Raw genomic sequence first — 20,791 nt, 5'->3', positions numbered from 1 at the left:
AGGTGAGCCGCCTGACCTGTCAGTCAACTAGTCGGTCGGTTAGATGAGTTGCTTTGGGGAAAATAAAAACAAGACCACAAAGAAAGCTAAAGGATGCAAGAATGTTACATACAGACACCAGTACCTTCTATGGTCAACAGAGCATCCCATCGCCCACAAAATGTCAGTCATGTGAACATTTTTGTAACGACTCAGAGTAATTACAGATGCTGAGACCAGAGTGAAGGCGGAGGAACGCAGCAGGGACAATCTTAAGCATTACCCAACATGGGACGTGACTCATAGCTCAAACAACTAAAGGAGAGGATGACAAGAATCCCCCAAACTGACAAAACAACAATGGTTACAGCTTTTTATGTTATTGGCAGCACAGAGAAAACGTTCTGCTCAATAAAACACAGCATCTACAAAATGGACTCATTGCACACTAAAACACAACAAAGTCTCTGTAACAGTGGCTTCAAATACACAATCTGCAATGAGCTTTTTGAGTCTCTACTTTACATTTGTTGTTTTTACTTTTTTAATTCAATAAAACCAACCTGTCAAATGCATGAGTCCAGCAATCTTTAAGCACTGCCAACTCATGTTTGCCCAAATATTATTATAGACACACATCATCATCATTATTTATATCATAACCACATTACTATATTCAAACATCAAAGCCATGATTTCATTAAGGAATTATGAGGACAAAATGTAAGACTTATAGCCAGTTTATTTAGCATATTTGTAAAAAACTATTCATCATTTTGTCTTCAAAGTGAAAGTGAAGCTGGGGACGAATTCATAAAATATATGGCCTTTGATAAATGATCTTAATTTATCTACCGTCAAGATGGGTGATGATTAATGTGCTTTACAGTTATTGATAAATTGGCTGCTGCTAGTTTTCTAAAGTGACTTCTACTAGTTTGGACATCAGTTTGTCCAAATCAGAAAGCATAATTTGAACTCAACAAATGCAACACAGAAGACACACAAACTGTGTGTGTGTGTGTGAGAGAGAGAGCGAGAGAGAGAGAGGGAGAGAGAAAGGGAGAGATGTGAAGAAAAGCAGAAAGTAACCTGGATGTCAGGATACAGCTGCTTTAACGAGCAGATGACATCACCCCCTCTCTTTGTGTCACATGTTCACCGTGTCTCTTTCTCTCCATCTTGTTTGTACATTGCACATCTCTCCTGTCAACCCTCTGTCCTTCTTGTCCTTGCAGTTGTCCCCTATAATGGCTTTACTCTTTGCTTCCACGTTCATCCATCCCATCATTACGCGCCTCACCTCTGTCTTTCTCCTTCACTCTCCCCCATCTCTCTCTCTCTCTCTCTCTGTCTCACTTTCCCTGATTTGCAGTCAGTCCTTCAAAACAAGGCGTCCTGAAACTACTCATTATCATTCCTGGGCATGAAATGGTGGGGAGACTCTGTAGCAGCCATATTGCTGCTAAAGTATGACAGCACACAATGTGAGCAGAGCTAACAGAACTACCAACCCAGGGGAGCAGACAGCCGCAAAATGGAAGCATAATGGAAAATGGAAGCTGAGTAGGAGGGAGACTTCTTCAGAGGCCAAAAGAGGTTAACATGCCTCTAACAGGCAACCGGGAACATGGAGACACTTATTTCAGGCATTATTATAAACACTTACTGGGTTGGCTGCCATATCTGGAAATGCCCCATGCGGATTCCTTAGATATGGATGGAAGGGCAAAATCCACAGTGTTAAAACCTTTCAAATACCTTTTCCATTTCAGCGTAAGCTAATACTAACCAGACGCTGATCTTTTTTTTTGCTACCACCCCTTCACTGTGGCTCAGCAAGGAAACACTTATCAATACAAAGAGAGAACTAAAAATGATTGATTTTACTTGATTTATTAAACAACATATTGGCTTTTGCTGAGATTTTGTGAAGCCTTTTTGACCCCATCTCTTACATTAAAGCTTTAAATTCCTCTTTGGGAGTCAGAATATTCTATTAAACTGAGTTACATACATTAATAACATGAAGTATGATTATTCAAAGTCTATAAAAATAGCTTTACCCAAAGATCCTTAAAGATATTAGAGTATGTAGACATTCCAGATATTCTCAGTGAAAAACCTATACTGAAAATTCTAGTTACAGAAAAATGCTCACAGAAAAGAAAAAGATTTCAGGAATATGGGCATCAATTTTTATGGGCATCCATCCAATAAACATTTCACTCTGGAGTAAGCAACTAAGCTTTTTTCAGAAGCAAAATCTTTGTTGAACAGATGTAAACTTTGTGAGGAGTAAAGCCTAAAACAGAGTTTCTGAAACTGATAAAGCCAAGGTTCAAGCTTGAAATGAATTATAATAAGTTTTATATTGCCAGACATTTCAAAATGATTTTATTCACTCTTACTGTGCCTTCCACACCTTCCTACTTTCACACCTCTGACTGGACAGGGAGCAGTGGGAGGGGGTGGGAAGTGAGAGAGAGAGAGCTCACTTGGCTTGTGATGTCTTTCAGTTCATGTGCAAATTTCGCAGAGACAAAAGGAAGGGAGCAAATATGGCAAGAATAGCAATTTATTCCCCGAGGGAAGCGAAAAGCAGAGAGAAACATGCCGGCTGTGGAGTTTTTCTTCTAATCAACATTGATTTTTTTTCCCCCCATTAAATCCTCAGTCCTGCTGTATTACATCAAATCAAAAGCAGCAGTGGGAGATGCAGAATGCAGCCGTGCTGCAGCTACATTTCCCTCTCTACCTCTTCTGCTTTCTTTCCGATTTCCTATTAGGGATGACGATGACTTCACTCCCTCTGTCAGTTCTCTCACATTCGCCCTCATTTCGCAAACAAAACAGAGGTGGTGGCTGAAGAGAGATGGCGAATGATGGAAATAGGTAGAACACAATGGGGATATTTGTGCCAGAACTGATAGAGAAGGGGCGAAAACACGAGGACACATGGAACAAAAACAGGAGCATGTAGCGAAGAGAGAGGATTGATGAAAGAGAGCATCTTGAGAATGGATATGAGTGAGAGAGCGAGGCGAGAAGCAGGCAAGCAGTGATAGCCCCTCCCATAATCCCACTGCACTTTAGCTGAACCTTCGCTGGAGGGTGGGAGCTATCTCACTGATTTCTTCTCCTTATCTGAGCTTACACACTAACTCTGTTTAATGGACAAGTATCCAAAAAATACCTCTTCCAGTTAATCATTCGGCTATAATTTGGGGACAGACTTTCCTAAAAACTCAAAGCAGCATTGGTACTGCTTTTATATCAAAACTTGAATAGACTGCAAAAATAAGCATCCCTCAGAGGAGCCATTAAACTGACAGACCTTAAATTGCAAATTGTTGGGCATAAACAAAGTCACTGGTGCAGCAGTGCCGGTCTGATCTGAAGTACAAGGTTAACTCTGCTGAAAACAGGCACCAACAACTACCAGAGCTGCCATCTGAAGCACTGCCATCCAGTAAAACACATAAATGGAAAACACCAGCAATTAAAGCTGTCTTCTGGAAGCAAAACACTATAATATCTCGAGCCCTGCACACTACAACAAAAGCAAATACACGCTGAGGCTGGAATTATGCTTCTGCAAAGACGTATGTAATAGCGGGTTTACAGGCATCACGAGTAACTTTATGTTGCAAAGAAGTCTGCATACCTCATCTCTCCAGTTTTGAGCACAGCAAACAAGCTCAGGCTAATTTCCTTAAGCCAAATAAACAGAAAAACTGTGATGAACCGTTTCAGCCTTTCTGGAGCAAAAAGATGCTTTATTACAATGATGTGCATAAATGTGCGCCTAAAAAGTACTGTTCCACTCGAGCTAAATCTGTGTTAACACCAGTCTGACACTTTACGGGTTTACAATTTTTCTACTCCTTTTGCGTGTTTAGACAATGCTTTCGAATGGAGAGTCGTTTTTGCAACTTAAATGCTGCTGCTGACGGTGAGCCGTTCAGAATTAATCAGCACCAAAAGTGTTTGGTCAGCTCAGTTGAGTGTGAAGGCTCCTGTGCAGTGTTTTACCGTCAGAAAGGGAATTCACTCCTGACAAGTGGGGAGAAAATCAGCCGTCACAGATGATGAGATGAAAGAGGCCGTCTGACACACCTTGGAAAAACCCTGAGCCTAGTGGTTGATCCTGGTTTGAAAATGGCCAATTTAGAATCACCAGTTAATCTAGCGCGCGTGTCTTTAGACTGTCAGAGAGGACCTGTGCAGGAACCGGTAAAATCCAGCTGGATGTTGGGATTGTAGAAGCTGTTTGTAAGTGGGACTTCAATTAAAGACTGTTTCAGTTATCATTTAATTATTCTACTATGTTATTTATGTTTACCAAATTTGGAAATAAAACAAAAAAACAAAAGAAAAAGCATGGCTTTAAATTCTCAGATTTGAGATGCTGAAACTGTCAGATATTTGTTGTTGTTGTATGAAAACAGACTGTTAGAATAATACAATTATCAAACCTTAAGAAAAGTAATATGAAATTCTGTACGCAGCCCTGTACGTTCACCTGTGTGCAGCCTGAGGAGACGTGTTCTAGCCTTAAGACATCATACATGCTGTTGCTGTTTATTGCAGAAGACGTGTTGCCAATAAGGAGCTGATGAAAGTTATTGAGTTATGAAGGCAATTCAGCTCCACTGCACCCTTCACATTATGAAAATTTACATGAAATTAATATTTTAGTTTACATTTGATACAGTTCATCTTTTTTGCGAGCCCAACCCCTGTACATTACTCTGTAGCCTATTTTTTTTCCCCAGTGTTCTCCCTCTCACCTCTCTCTCTCCCACACTCTCTATACAGAACAGGAAGTGGTATGTGGGTCAGAGCACATATGCAGAGAAGAGCACAGGGATTCGAGAGTGGACACAGAAACACACACAGAGCAAAGAAAATGTATAACTGAGATGTTTTCCATCCATGTCACGTGAGTGCATGAAAGCTCCTGTGGTTCTCGTCATGTCTCTCTCGCTCTCTCTCTCTCACACACACACACACACATAAATATATACATACAGCAAATGTGACACTGAATTTGTGTACATGTGCAGTATCTCAAGCTTTTCCACTGCAAATAACTTCCTCTGCCTGACTGTCATTCTTGGCAGATGTCCAGACAAACCAACGGTGTTTATTTTATAGAAACGTCTGAAACCGTGTGGAAAAGGGACCGCTCAAAACATTTTGGTGGAACAGGAAAAAGAAAAAGTAACTGCCAAGTCTTGAATTCCCAACATGTGTATTTCTCTTCAGTGATTCATCTTGTATGAATACATAAACATGTCCCCATCAAATGCTCGCTCCCTTCTTTTTGATCTCGGAGGCCGGATATGTAGATTTGTTCCTGCAGGCTTCACTCCTGAACTCATGATTGCTGATTTTAATGTCTTACCATGAACTAGATTTTTCACCAGCACTTCCAATACGTGGCATGTGAGAGCCCAGATGTGCTGAAGCTGTAGAGTAAGAGCCTTATTTTTGTTGGGAATTCTGCCATCAACGGTATAACCCAAACTGCTTCCAGACACCGGTCCCCAGCTGCTTCTGCATCATTGATTATCAAATGAGCGGAATTTAAATTTAGTTTGTTTTATTTACGTTTTTTAGTGCTCAAAACTGTCAAACAGGCCACACTATTTTAGAAAGCCAAAAACAGAGTTTTTACAACTGTAACAAACTTGAAAGTCAATATTTGGTGCGACCACCTTTATTCTTCATCACAGCCTGAACTCTCTTTGGCAGCTTTCTTGACATTTCTTTAAGCAGTCTTCAGGAATAGTTCTCCAGGCTTCTTGAAGGACATTCAAAGCTCTTCTTTTGGTGTTTCTGCCTTTTGCTCTGTTCTCTGCCAGGATGATCCCATGCTGCTTCAATAATGTTGAGGGAGGCCTTAATGTCCATTTTTGTACTTGAGACACAAAGTATTAAAGGTTCTGATTTCCCCAAGGCTCAGACTGTGTGGTAATTATTTTCCTTGGAGGGTGTGTGAGACTAGATGAAAAGGAAAACCACGAGAGGTACGAAAAGAAGCAATGCACTGCAGAGGAATGTGATAAGATGTCGCCAGTGCATCGAGTACAAACTTATCAAAATATGCTGCCAATATGTCTCTGTTGCTTACTAGTAATGCAAGAACAACAGTAGTTTCTTAAGGTATGTTAAACTCGCACTGCACCATCTCTCTGTGCTACTGTGGTTCCACTTACAGTAAAGATGATGTTGTGTTTTAAAGCTTTTTCCTATAAACAGCCTTCAAAATTTAGAGTGGAAGCATCTTTCAGAAAGCCCTGCATAACGATACCGACTTTAACACTGCCTCTTTCATCCATAACTCAGAGGTGGTCCCAGAAGTTAAACGAGGAGGTGTCACAGAACGATTAAAGGGATCATTCTAAATTTCAGTTTGCTGACATCCCCTGCTTGTTATTTTCAAAAAATTACTTCAGGGCTCCAAAAATCAGCGGATGGAACACTTTCTTTTCTTTCTATTCCTGAACTAAATTGTGATACTAATACATTCGCAATGCTTCTAATAGTCCTGGAGACTGATTACAGCACTGCCTTCATTTGTACTAACTGGCTCTTAATATCACAGTAGACCAGTTTGAACAAGGATACTGTCCTACAAAAGGGGACATTAGATAAACATTAGATAGTAAGTCTTTAGAGATACAGATGAAACCAGCAGGGTCCCAAAAGGCAGACAGCAAAATCCTCTTCAGTGTGACAGCTAACCCAGATTAAAGCTCTGTCGGTACACTCATTACTCTTCAAGCCATCTGCAGGAATAGTTTTCTTCTTGGCTCATTTAGCCATTGATTCAGTGATGAGCAACAGAAAAGCATCAGCATGAGGTGTACTTTAATAACACCTTCTGCTTGTGTGCACATTGAGAAACACGGAGCCCAACTACACAAGAGAAACAGCCCTCTGGGTCCCAATTTAACTTCGCGCATCTCAAAACAGTTACATGCACAAGTCTAAAATCATTATTGGCTGAACTGCCCTCAGAGAAGTGAAACTCGGTTTGCTTCAAACACGACCTCATCAAAGTTCATCTAATGAACAGAGAACTGTTAAGAGTAATGCTTATATTCCTGACTATTTTTGGAGAGAAAATATTGGCATGAGCGTGTGGAATGGAGAGAGGGCGTGGAGCTGGGGAAGCTGTTTGGAGTTTATATCGACTGCTTCGGAAAAGAATTAGCAATTTATTCCATCACATGCAATAAAACGTAGTTTGAGATCAATTCCAAATCTGCAAACTACTAAAAGGTAATGTGTTTACTTCAGTGTGAAGTAGTAGTTCAGTTTCAGCTTTTAACGGGTGCCCACCTGCAGTTAGAAGCCAAATTTGCCACAGTGGAAACCCCTCTCCAACACCAAATCCCATAAAGTTATCTGTGTTGCTGTCTAATTAAATTTTTGTATTGATTGATTTCCTTTTTTGTGTTTTTATTTATATTTATTTTTTTATTTTTCTCCACATTTTTATATATATTTATTTATTTATATTTATATATTTATTTTCTTTACATTTGAGTAAACGGCAGGATCATTTTTCTTTAGTCAGTCCTACTTGTGACAGACATTTGCTGCAGGATTTAACAATCCCACAGTGCATTAGCGGTTTAGCTGGGATTGGAACCTGATTAAAGACAACAAAAGATTACAAACGCGAGCTGATAGGTGTTACTCACCTCCGTGACGTCCATGACCTTGATGGCCGCCAGCTGTCCTGTCTTAACATGCCGACCCTGAAAAGAAACGCAGGAGAGAGGCGAGATGAGCAAAACAGAAATCTGTATTTTTCTGCACTATGCACAGCAGTTACCTTTGTTTCTATTAGGAAAGTGTACGCTCGGTTATAGGACAATTAAGAGCACAATGTGACAATAAAAGTTGGTGTTGATGGTAGCGTCCAAGGCTGAGCACACACATAGCTTTATTCAGTTGTTCCAAAAAATACAAACCACATTCATAACAAGTTATTTGCCTCTACAATAGCGTGGAGAATCACAGGCAACAATCCAAACCTTTATCATTCCCAAACAGGCTAAACACACTGTTTCCAATGCGGACTGGTGCAAAGAATTAAAACACTAAACTCATTTTATCCAGGCAGAGCAAACAGCTTTTCTAAATTTAAGGGACATAAATAGCGTGAAATAGCATGTGACCTAAAAGAGGCATTAATAAATACCATGCTTCACTACATGTGTGTGTAACTTGCCTGCAGCTGCACCATACTGCATGCATAATGGTCCAATTGAGTAATTCAAGCCTTTCATAATTTCAGAATGAATGTGACAACACACGTAACAGACTCATGCAATAGAAGCTGCATGTGTACCACTAGCTTCTAAATTCATCTGGAAAAGAAGTTAATGCTAATAAGCGATGATATAACCTTAAGCTAGTGATCGGGCAGCATTGTGTCATTTCTGAGAGACATGTTTTGCAAAAATTCAGCCAAGAAAAGATGTAACAGAAAAATGTAGCAGACTCTAAATGAGCCAAATAAAGCAGAAACAGGCTCCATGCCAACAAAACATCTGGGATACAAACTAACATGTAGCCATTTTCTTTTTAAATATTGTGTTTTAGTTTTTTTAACACCCAAAAAAAATTCAAACTTAACATGAATTTATTTTAAAGATATTGTGAAGACTTAACTTTTAACAGACATGCAAACAAAAAACACAACTTCCCTGAAAAGACTAAGAAACTAACTTGAGTAGAGTCACAAAATCTAACATTACATGATAGCAAAAACTCCCCAAGTTAAACCAGTGTTTCAGCAACGTGGAAACCACTAATAAGCACTTGTACTGACAAATGGTGATATCACACTAGCGTCTCCAACAGTTCAGAAAACAGGCTGTTAAATTTAAATTTAAACCATGGAGAGCTTCAAGTTCAATATGGAAAGGAAAACATAACTCCAACTATACTCCAAACAATCTTCAAAAATTACCAACATATAAAATTCAAGAAGATTTTATTTGCCAGTATAACACCTACAGAGCAAGCCCTATTCTAACAGGAGCTTTCACACACTTACAGGAAGAGTACATAGTTGCTACAGCCTGAACAAACAAGCACCTTTGAACACAGCAAAGGTGTGCAGATAAAGTTTTCCAGAGGGGGAAAGTCTGAGAGTTAACAATGATTAAATGTTTCCACTGATCAAATGTGTAAAGATGGAAAACTGGTGGAAACAGGGAAAGAGGAAAAATGTGAGATGATGCAATCCTTTAGGTTTGCATCGTCTCTGTCTGTTCAGGTCCGATCGGGTTTCCTTTGTGAGAAAAGGGACCGTGACACCTGAGCCACCAGTCCCAGCGTCTGAGTGATGAGAGATTAACCCAGTTCGGATTAACTAAGGGGAGCGTGTGTGTACGCAAGTGTGAGTGTAGGGCTGAGGAAAAGGGACATGGCTGATGGAGACAGCAAACTGCAAAACTGAGAGGAGACCAAATCTCTGCTGGTGCCTTTTTGTGGGAACTATGAAGTTACAGTATGGACTGGAAAGATGAAGGAGGATAAATCTGTAATAAAGAAAAAAATAAATGTAGCAAAGTGGCTTTTCTATAATACTATATTTCAATATCCTGTGATATTTTTGTGATCTTTACATTATGCCTTCTTGTGGGTAATGTGGACAATAACCTCCAAATCAAAATCTCAAACCTTTCTCTTAATATAATCTTACCAAAATGAATTTCTTAACTTCCTATCTTTAATAGGAGATTAGTGAAAATTCTGTCAGAAGCCGGCGACCACAGCAATCTGCTAGCAACCAAAGCAATCGCAAGGAGGCACTGTATACCTCTTTGCGACCAATTTCACCTAGCGACAGCAAGCAACCTCCTGCAGCCACTCAGCAACCGGCCAGGAAATATCCTTTTTACCGTAGCAGTGGTTAGTGGTTATCAGGGGGCCACTGACTGGTCTGTAGGCCTGACCCAGGGTTTAGCGATCAATTTCAGGGCAACTGCCAGGAATTGCCAGCAACCACTCACCACCAGTCAGAGTACACTGATTTTTTTTTCATACCGACCAGTGTTGTTCAAATCATTTAAAACCTTTTTGTAAAATAGGTGAGTAGCTCCCAGTGAAAACTTGAACTGTCTATCCCCAGTAACAACCCTGAATCTCTGTTGAATTTTAGCTTGATTGTGAACAAATTTGTGCTCTTTAAACCAAATCTAAAATCAAACTGACACAACAAATCAAACCAGAAGTCCTCAGAAATCTGCGTTTACAAAGTCTATGTACAGCATCTTTATACTTTTTATCCATAAAAGGCCACTGTAGACCCATCTCCATTAGCCTCCATTGAGCTTAAGCATCCGCAGCACCACTGAGTCAAACATTTTTAACTCATGACACAAACACACTGAAGGTTTTCCGTGTACTAATGCACACAAGTGACACACAAACTAACTGGCACTAATGAATGCATTCACCACGGAGATTTGCAGACACAAAAGTATATGAAGCCCCCCCCCTTACTCCCCAGGCTTACTGCCTCCTCAGTCTGACCTCACCACCTTCATTTGAGAGTTTGCATTTCTTTTTCTCCGAGCAGTGTTTAACAATTTGGTGCCTAAAGAGAGCAGTGTGTGAGTGTTAGAGGAGGTAGGGTACCAGCCCATTTTAGCTGATGATGCAGTTTATACAGGCTGCAGGATGTGTCAGCTGGGTTTATTCATAATCCCCCCCCCCCCTCTCTCGCACACACAAACACACACTTTGGGGTACACACACTGCAAATACAATGAAACTACCTATATGAGCTCCCTGACAAACAATGCAGACTCAAGTAGACGCACACCTTACATTCCCCATACACTCACACACCTCGAGGCCCAAATATTATAAGGAAGGTGTTGTGTAGGCACTGTGTGTGATGTGTGATCATACATATCTTTTTCCCTCCTGAGGTTTAGTTACATACACTGAAGTGAAAAAACACAATTGTGACTTCCACTTGACCAGAAAGGGTGTGTGTGTGTGTGTGTGTGTGTGTGTGTGTGTGTGTGTGTGAGATGACATGATGAAAATTTTTGGTGAAGCCATTTTTTCAAAGTAATTAATAAAAGGACACAGACTAAATTATTAACAAATTTGTAATGTGTCTGCGTGTCTCCTCTTTGCATGTGAGAAAGGTGACCTCAGCACAGGCTGTTATAATTACAGACCCCCCACCCCCACACCAGACAAGCATACAACAGTTAAACGATGACATCATCTTCTTCTCTGGTTCTTTTGTTTAAAAACGAGACAGACATACGCGCACACCTGGCCAATATGAACGTCTAAAAGACAGAAAAAAAAGACAGGAGGAAGGTCCATCAGTCTTTGGGAATAACAAAACTCGACACACAGAAACTCAGAGACAATTCTCAGTGTCCAGTGAGGAAGAAAAAGAAATTAAATGTTCACATAGGCTGCAAATAAAGTCCAGTTTTGCTACATTATCTAAAACATGTGGTTCTAAAAGTTGATGCTTCAAAGTGCCTCAAATCAAATTTGCTTGTAGGCCCATCTGAAATGATTTACTTATTGTGTCTGATAACATAGCTCTTTGAGGGAAGCAGAGTTTTCAAAAAGCACAAATGAGATGCAAAGACCACTGCTGCAGTAGCCAGCTTTCAATGGTTTGAACTCTCAGTTTCCCTCCACTGCAAAGCAGTTCTTTATCTGTAATGACACAGTCTTACTGCTTACATCACTGCCTGTAATATGTAGTAACATGTACATTGGGTTGTACAACCCGGAGAAAACTAGACCCTCAACCAGACGTTATCCATTTGGTATAAGCCTTAAGGTTTTTAGGCACTAAATCAAAACTAGAAAATAAAAACACTGTGACTATGTGGCTGCTTTTTTTTTCCTGCTAGAAGAAAAGAAAATTACAGAGAAGCATTAAACTTCAATAAATCCTTCATTTGGCTTTTTTAGGGCCCTTTATGGCCTAACTATGAATGCAAATAGTGCAGTTATTGAAACTCTGTTAACACCTCCCAGCTGACCCCATGCTCCATTCAAACATGATATAATCTTTCTGTCATCCGACTCTCCCATGACTAGCACCGTGATCTGTCCGTACAGTGCTCAGTCAATTCTCTGTGTGGGATGTTTGGACCGGAGTTTCCTTCATCATGGAAAAGCCTGCAGGGCTTAGGAAGTGAGAGGAGTTGGTTTCAGCAGTGAAGTTCAGCTCATATTTTATTAACACGTTTTTCAGACAGCCATAAGGGAACTTTTGCAAATTTGAGAGAACAATACACCCTTGGTTTGGGAGCTTTTTAACATGGATAGTCTGCACCCCCCCCCCCCCCCCCCCCCCCCTTTTTTTTTTTTTCCATTAAAGGTGTTTAGGTGCTAGTGTCCAATCTTAAACCAGTTCTATGCAGCTCCAAAGATGGAGGATGCCAAAAAGTTTGCACAGGCAATGCACCAAGATTACTGCATGCTGATGTTGCTCTGATTTTGCTCAGTGTTAAAGTAGGCGATTGTTTGCTACAATATACCTTTTCTTTTACATTGCAGGATAAAAGTAGTACTGTGTTTAAAGCTTGATTTACTGCCCCAAAATGGCCAAAAGAAACACTTTACCTCTTCCACCGTCTGTCCGTGGAAGCCATAAAAGCATCAACTGCGTTTATACCAAAAAGATGAACACCCACTAGCATACTAATGTACATTATCCTTCAGGTCTCCCCACAATACTATATATATATATATATATATATATATATATATATATATATATATGTGTGTGTATATATATATATATATATATATATATATATATATATATATATAGCAGGTAATTAAAACAACAATCATCAAATATGAAAGAGCGCCACGACAGATGAAAGGTCACAGCCTGACCTTTAAGGCTTCCTTCACTCTGATCATTCCTCTCTCCAATCAGAGCCCATCAACAGTTTAATGAGGTGCCTGACTCAGACGAGTGGGACCTGACCCCAGAGTTCACGAGGCATGCCCCCATGATTGTTCAGGTAGTGTGACCTTTGACCTCAAGCTACAACTTCAAGAGATCCAGGTTTTTTCACTTGAAGTTAAAAGCCATGTTCACATAGAAGGCCTGGTGTTCACAGGATATTTGTCCACATCTTTGTCCACATAGGATGTGTCAGAATGAGCTGTACATCTGTTGGAGTTATGGTATAAATTCCATTCTGTTTATTATAAATTATCATATCTTCTGCTTGTATATTTTCTATAAGTTGTTTTATGTACATATGATACTGTTGTTTTTGTGTTTGAAATGGAAACACGTGGTGACATTTTTTACAAAGGAAGTTGTAGTTACCTGCAGGCTGTCTTCAGCCTGCAGAGAATACACACATAGGATACGTGTCTCATATACGCCGTGTTACATGCACATTCTACAGGATACTTACTACCATATATGGTAAGGAAAAAGCCAAGAATGTTGTTTATTACATGCTGTAAACTGCGTTTGGTGTAACCCACGTGATCTTATTGTGAAAGTCTGAATAAAAGCGCTGCGCAGGAAGCGGTCCTTTAGGACAGATAACTTCCGCTCAGCCGCGAGCTGAGTTCAAGGAACGGATCTCTCCTCCTTGCGCAAGTTCAAAAAGAGTTGTGTGTTTGTTCTCTGAGTTATTAAAATGATCTGAACCTATCAACATCACTGACATTGTAGAGTCCCAACACAGAGCGACTCTACTTGCAGACAAGAAAAAGGAAAGAAATAAAGTCTGAGTTTAATAACAAGTTCCAGGTCATGTTTACAAAGCCATGCGATGATCTGGGATATAGTGGAGCATTTAGCAGCAAAAAAAGCCAAATACTTGACTCCAAAAAACATCTAAAACAATTTTTAAGTTTTGGATTGTTGGGCATACATGTATCAGATGGTTACTTACTTCCACTGCCCTGAAATAAATACTTGCAGGTTTAAGGTGTTCGAAGAGATGGACAATGACACGAGGGTTCCCTATTATATGCAAACAAGAAATGCTGAATTCTCAACTCACTGGAACCTGTAATCCTGTACTTCCAGCTTTCAAGTTGTCATATACATGTATTAATATTTTAACAAAAAACGTTATACTGTTCCCACTGTGCTATATTACAGTAAAACATAAGAGTATCAATTTTACTAGTGCAGAAACAAAGTGAGCTTGATGAAAGTTTTACTGCAGAGTGTGCATACGACTTTCTCGTGGTCATCCTCCACCCTCACAAAATGAGCCCACATGTGCGCTTATCGCAAACTGGAAACCACAAGGGCCAGCAGTCTGTCACTGACTGTGGCCACTTCCTGTGAGGTTTAAAATATTTTTTTCTCCTGCAACCAATCAAAACATAACTCTAATCATTGATAAACGTTTGTAATGCTTGTATAACTATTAGGGGCCAGCTCAACTGCTCTGTGACCTTTGCCACAAGAGTGTCGCCGCACTGGTTCTAGAGCCAAAAAACAAGGCAGCAATTATTTCCTTGCTTTTTTTTTTATGGTTTTTGTTTTGTTTTATTTTGTTTTATTTACACATTTAGTGCTGCAGTTTTACTTTAAAAATCACAAATCTGTTTTTGCACATTTTCCAGCTGCTGTATGGAAACAGGGGAAGTCTGGAGAGATTCAAAGATGAATGAAGATGAGCAAGAGCAGGCTGAGAGTCAGGTCAGGTTAGAAGAGGAGGAAAAAGAAGAAACGACAACATAAGCTGATGAGTGTGTGTGTGTGTGTGTGTGTGTGTGTGTGTGTGTGTGTGTGTGTGTGTGTGTGTGTGTGTGTAAAACAGATAGAAGCCAGACAGAATTAAGACAAAGGAAAAAAAGAAACTGAACGACTTCCCCCTGAAGGAAATGCCAGGGAAGTGGAGTCATTTTAGACCCAACACACACACACACACACACACACACACACACACACACACACACACACACACACACACACACACACACACACACACACACACACACACACACAATTATCGGTTGTTAACTGTACACATAATGTGTGTTTAGCTTAAATCTGGACATATACCTGATTATACTGGGCATCAAGTGTGAGTGTGTGTATGCATGCATGATGCTTTTGGGGACAAAGTGTTCTTTATTGCACCCCTCTGGGCTTTGGGGGCTTAGAGAAGGAGCCAGGTGCAGGCTTTGGTGCAGACACAAACAAACATTCACATGCACAGATGCACAAAGACACACACACACACACACACACACACACACACACACACACACACACACACACACACGGAAAGACATGCACAGACAAACACACTTCCTATTTCCACATCTCAGCAAGTGTGAAAACCATTTCGCTAACATGTCTTTATTCATCAAACCAATGACGTGTGGAGTTTTGAAAATTCTTAAAATCGTCACAGCGGTGGGTTTTCACACCTCAGAGCAGATTTTTGCATATTAAGCACCAACTCGCGGTAGGCTGAAACAATAGAAAGACACAAAAACAAAGTAGAAAGAAAAAAAGACGAGGTCCAGAGGAGGAATCAAAATATTTCTTGTCTCCACACAACACCTGCTGCAAAAATGATAGCTTAAATCATTAGCTCTACAGTACCTCTGAAATGCACTAAAACACACACACACACACACACACACACACACACACACACACACACACACACACACACACACACACACACACACACAGAGTTTATAAAGGGGTCATAAGGCAGGAATTCTATTTTTAGTTAGCGTGTTTCGCAGAAAGAATGCACGTAGTTTGAAAACACACAGCACGTATTATTTGTACGCACGTTATTGAGGTTTTTCTACTGTTCATTCATCTCTCCATTATGTGTATGAAACAACAGATAGACTGTGTATGTCTTAATTTTTGTCATCAAATTTTTCCCATCTGCCATCAGAACAAACTGACACCTGCTTTAAGCTGTGAAACATCAAGCAGGTTTCTTTGGAAAATCCACCCATGCAGCTCACATTTAAACAGAGCAGCCTGCTCAGTGATGCTTTTGTTAACAGTAAATGATATTATTCTTCAGCCAAAATTTCCAAAAATCTTTTTTTTTTTATATCACTTAAAGCCCAGATAAATTTGAGTTATTATTTCTTATTTTAGCCCTTATAACACCAAGAATGTCTCCCATCACTTTAATCTGACATTCACTCAACAATTCACTCAAATGTTTGGTTGTGTAGCTCCTGCAGAGGAGCTCATCTGCATCGCTTCCTGCGGGTTATGACGAGGTACCGTGCAAATGAAGAAAACATGACTTGTGTTGATGTTCTGCTTTGTGACAAATATCCAGTTAATGTATAAAGCTTGTAGTTTGGAGTTATTTTTAACAGTGCTCCCTGAGGTACACTACAGCTGCCACATTTAATAGAAAGTAACAAGAATAGTGACAGTCAGTACAGAATAACTATCATCAGGAAATACTGAGCTGTGAGTCTGCTGATGAGGTGTTTACAATATGTATAGATGGGATGGATGGATGGATGGATGGATGGAGACCAACTAGTCTCAAATCTCACAGAACTGAGTCATATCTGACTAAATCAAATAGTTTTATTTCCTGACCCGTTCAACCTGTGAAGTCTTCATTCCCCCTCCCCTTTTCACTCCCTTATCTTAAACTCCACCTTCACAGACGGAGACTGTTTCCTATGGCAATCCAGACTGGAGGATTCTCAGTAATCTACATTACCTAAAAAGCTCCCTCCTGGGAGCCCTTTGTCTTCCCCTTCATCTAATGTTTGTCTGTTTCTATCACTTCTGTATCTTTAAAAAAAAAAAAAATCATTATTTAGCAGTTCGTTGTGTGTCCCAGAAAGATAAAAACAGGAAAACAATAAGAGAATTGATAAGATGTTAAGCTCAGTTTCTGCTTCTCCTTTGCTCTGCCTTAGTGTTTAAACAGGGAGCTCTGTGTAAGTAGGCCAAGAAAACAGTCTCACTCTGGGGAGCAACACAAAGACGTGAGAGAGAGAGACAGAGAGAGAGAGAGAGAGAGAGAGAGGTCTCCATTGATTGCTGTGATGCAGCTAAAAATCAAAAGAGTGTCTGCACCTGCACTAATGACGACCACACACACCTACAGAGAGATTGACACTATCCTTTTGATGTCCACACACATACAGAAAACACAAATCAAAAGGTCCAGATATACAAAAAGAAAGAAAACAACAAGAAGTAAAGACATTGGAGAATTAAAGACAGACAGTGAAAAGTGGACAGATAAAAGGGAGACGGGCAGTCAGAGAGAGAGAGAGAGGGTAAGCACTGCATAGGAGCTGTAATTAGATCTAATGGTAGTAAGGGGGTTACATTCTGGGCACTGGTGCAACTTTCCATAACGTAATGGGCTATCACCCCATTTTAGACACACAAGGAGGACTGTCGGTCATTGAAATGGATATCGCTTATGACCAAGCCGACAAACCACAACATCAGGGCTTTTCCAAAGCCGTGCACTGGCAGCTGGGAAAATGCTGAGTGCCTCAAAAAATTTACTCCTGCACCTAAAGATGAGCAGTCTGGTGTAGGAAATTTTTCATAGCAAAACTTCTAGTAAGATTAGCTTCTCGTGATCACTTGCAAATAACTTCCAAATTTAGTGCTAACGAAATTAGTCAAACATTGCTTCCTTTTACTTCAACAGACACATAAGATTGAATTAGCCTATGGTAATAGGCTCTAAGTCTTGAAATTAAAAAAACAAAGCAAAAGAAAGACAGCTTCACTTGGTGGACGAGTCAACTTAAAACTTTGAAGTGATGAAGATGAGTGGAGGCGATGGAGCATTCTGTGAAGACCGAGGACCCTAAAACACAAGACGGCCGTTCCTCGATCCTCTCGCTGTTCTTTTCATCATGACATTCCTCGCCCAGCCCCTCTGAGCCTGGAGGATCAGCAGGAAAAACACACCGATGCAGAGGAGACAAAGGCAGAGAAGCAAGGCGTGAAGAACAGAGGAGAGATGGATTTGCAGTGAAGATGGGGACAAGGTTGAAAAATGAGCAGATGAAGGCAGTTCCCTTATTTACTCGGCCTAAATCAAGTGGTTTAAAAAAAGCAAGACATACTTAATCATTCAAAGGCATGACAGTGCTTTGATTGATCAGAAAATTAAACACCAGGTGACATGCAGTCATGATGAGCTCAAACTAAACAGAAAAAAAGAACAAAAATATGGGACAGCAGACATGGAGATAAAAGGTCTAAGAGAGGAAAAAAATGGGATCTCAGTCTGTAGAGTCGGGCTGGACTAAATTATATTAGCTACTAGAATCTTTAAAGAAGTTAATGTTTTAGTGGAGATCTTCACTAAAAAAGACCTGCGCGTGTATGATGACCAAACTGATACGAATGCCAATAACGACTGTTTAACTGAGTTTAGAGAGTGTCTTGTGTGGGAACCCTTTATCAACATTTAATTTTTTTAAAAATGCCTTAAAAACAGGGAACCACCTCCTAATTACTTCAACAAACTATGTCTCCAGATCTGAAGCCTCTGGACGGAGCCCAGATGAAGCGGCCGAGTTCACTGTAGGAATTAGCTCACTGTCGGACGCCATTACCCATGTTGTTACTGAGATATGGCACTGACTCCGCCTCCACATGCTGTCCTCCCTCGCCCAAAGAAGACACAGTCGAGCGACTGCTGGAAGCTCATTATTCTCTCTCAAAGGCTCATTAGTGTTGATCTTGGCTGACTGGGGGTTGCAGAGATATGAATCAGGGAATAGTACACTATTAAACAAATCCTGTTAGAGAGGCCTGCTCGGAGGCCTAGGACGAAGCTTAATAAACCCATGGAACAATGTTTGCAGGAGAGAGGATAATGCTCCTCACTGGAAGGTTATTAAATTCAGCAGAAAAAGAGGAAGTAAACAGTGAAGTGGGTGACAACTTCTTCCAGTTTAACTGAGTAAAGCACTAACATTACATTAAAAGAGCATCTATACATGGACATACTGTTCTTTTAGACATTCATCTAGGAATGTGCTCTAAAATGGGATTCAGTTATCTTCTAATATGACAATGTTAGGCTGACCCCCACTTTAGGCTGAGACTTTGAAAATCTCAGCATGTACTGGACTGTCGTGAATTCATGGTCTCCAGAAGACTCATCCTCATGACTTTGTCATCACCTGCCTCGGCCTCGGGCACTATCACAAGGACAGAATCGTGATCAATTTATCAAAATACTTAAAATACAAAATGTTACATAGTATTTGGTGGTCAGCCATGGCTGGGGCTTCTGAAAGTTTCCTTTTCTAAGAAACTGCATAACCAGCTGTTATCATCTTTGCCTCCAGCTCCAAAGAGGGGGCCTATTCACATGCTGCATGTTGGCTAGACCAGTTGTTCCTAATATCACAAATGATACTTTAGGGGAAACCCAGTTCGAGCTTAGCTTTGTTACTCATGGTAGTTATGAGCTGTTTTCTAACTTATTAGTCAGTTATAAGGAATTTTGTTTCCACAAAATTTTGCCTTCTAGACTAATTTAATGAATACAGGTTGGCTGTTCTAAAAACCTGAGTCTCAAATTATATTCTGCCTTTTGAATTAAAGCTCTCTTATAACTGCTATGAGACACTTTTAGTACAGTCTGGTCAGGTTATAAAGTTTATATAAGGTAAATCCTTCTTTAAAATCTCCTTTACAGTAATTACACAAACACACATCCTACAGACAGGAACAGCAGGGATTGAAGATGAGAGGACGGATGGAGTCCTATACATGGTGACCATTTAGGAGTCGACCTAGGTAATGTAAACTACAGCATCTGCTTTTATCCTTTGCTTGGCTCGCTGCCCTCTGCAGCTCCCTCGGTGACCCGTAACTCCCACACTCTTTTTTCTTATCTCCACCATGGCTTCACAAAACCTCCACCCACCAACTCAACATCAGACGAGAGACTGTGACTGTTTACGTCTTGCTTATAAACTGGAGCAGGAGTTCATCGAAGGGACACTCAGAGCTACTGACTCAAACCTTTTTGAATATTTTCACACAGCTTTAGTCAGCATGGTTAAACAGCCACTTTCACATGTTCAATTCTTGCAGTGAATGAAAAAAAAAATCAATATAGACGGATGACAGTCTTGGTAATTACGACAACGCAATATTAAGTAACATTAATCTCTATAGATTGGGTATCTGGTGGTTTCTGAAAATCAAACAGCTCATTCTATTGCAGGGACTCTGTGTGGGCATCAGCAGCTTAAACTATTAACTTCTTCAGCATAGGTTGGGGATTTAAATCCTCTCATGTCCCACAGTGGGCTTCCAGCCTAATTTTTGCCTAAAACACTTCAAAATGCAAATGATGTGAGTGAAAATTTGCTGTGTAACAAGATGATAATAACTGACTCTGAACACTGTTGAAGCAAGGCCGACTAAGCCACAAGAGCCAGAAGCTGCTTAAATTCAACCTGGAAAGAAACTTGTTGAGCCTAACGAAAGCAGGACAAGGTGGTCTGAAGTGCAAACTCAATTAGCTCGTAGCTGAAGCTGGGTTTAGTCTCTCTACCCTCTGAAAAACAACACATAACCATAAAGTTCTTCAGCGTGCACGTTCAACTTACATAGAAGGCATTGAGAACCAACTTAGAAAACATGACATTAAGAGCAGTTAGCTGTTGGCTCGGCTAGTTCGAGGCCCAGAAAAGGGCGTTTCGATCACCTTTTCAAGCATTTTTAATGCACTTATCTGACAAATGCAATCACTTCCTGTGTGGTTAACTGCACTAGCAGATTCTTCAGTAAAAGTTA

The 20,791-nt window shown here is 40.3% G+C and overlaps 1 protein-coding gene across 5 annotated transcripts in view; it reads right to left on the bottom strand.

Annotated features, from left to right (window-relative positions):
- LOC115800236 (mitogen-activated protein kinase kinase kinase kinase 4) overlaps nucleotides 1–20,791 on the bottom strand; it is a 102,176-nt gene that overhangs the window by 53,063 nt on the left and 28,322 nt on the right. For all 5 annotated transcript variants that reach the window (XM_030757482.1, XM_030757483.1, XM_030757480.1 and 2 more), the window contains exon 3: nucleotides 7,698–7,754. In XM_030757482.1, coding sequence (XP_030613342.1) covers nucleotides 7,698–7,754 — 57 coding nt within the window. The remainder of the gene's footprint in view (nucleotides 1–7,697; nucleotides 7,755–20,791) is intronic.

The sequence above is a fragment of the Archocentrus centrarchus genome, chromosome 21 (genome assembly GCF_007364275.1).
Source record: "Archocentrus centrarchus isolate MPI-CPG fArcCen1 chromosome 21, fArcCen1, whole genome shotgun sequence".
NCBI lineage: Eukaryota > Metazoa > Chordata > Actinopteri > Cichliformes > Cichlidae > Archocentrus > Archocentrus centrarchus.
This window is presented reverse-complemented; position numbering and strand designations above follow the sequence as displayed.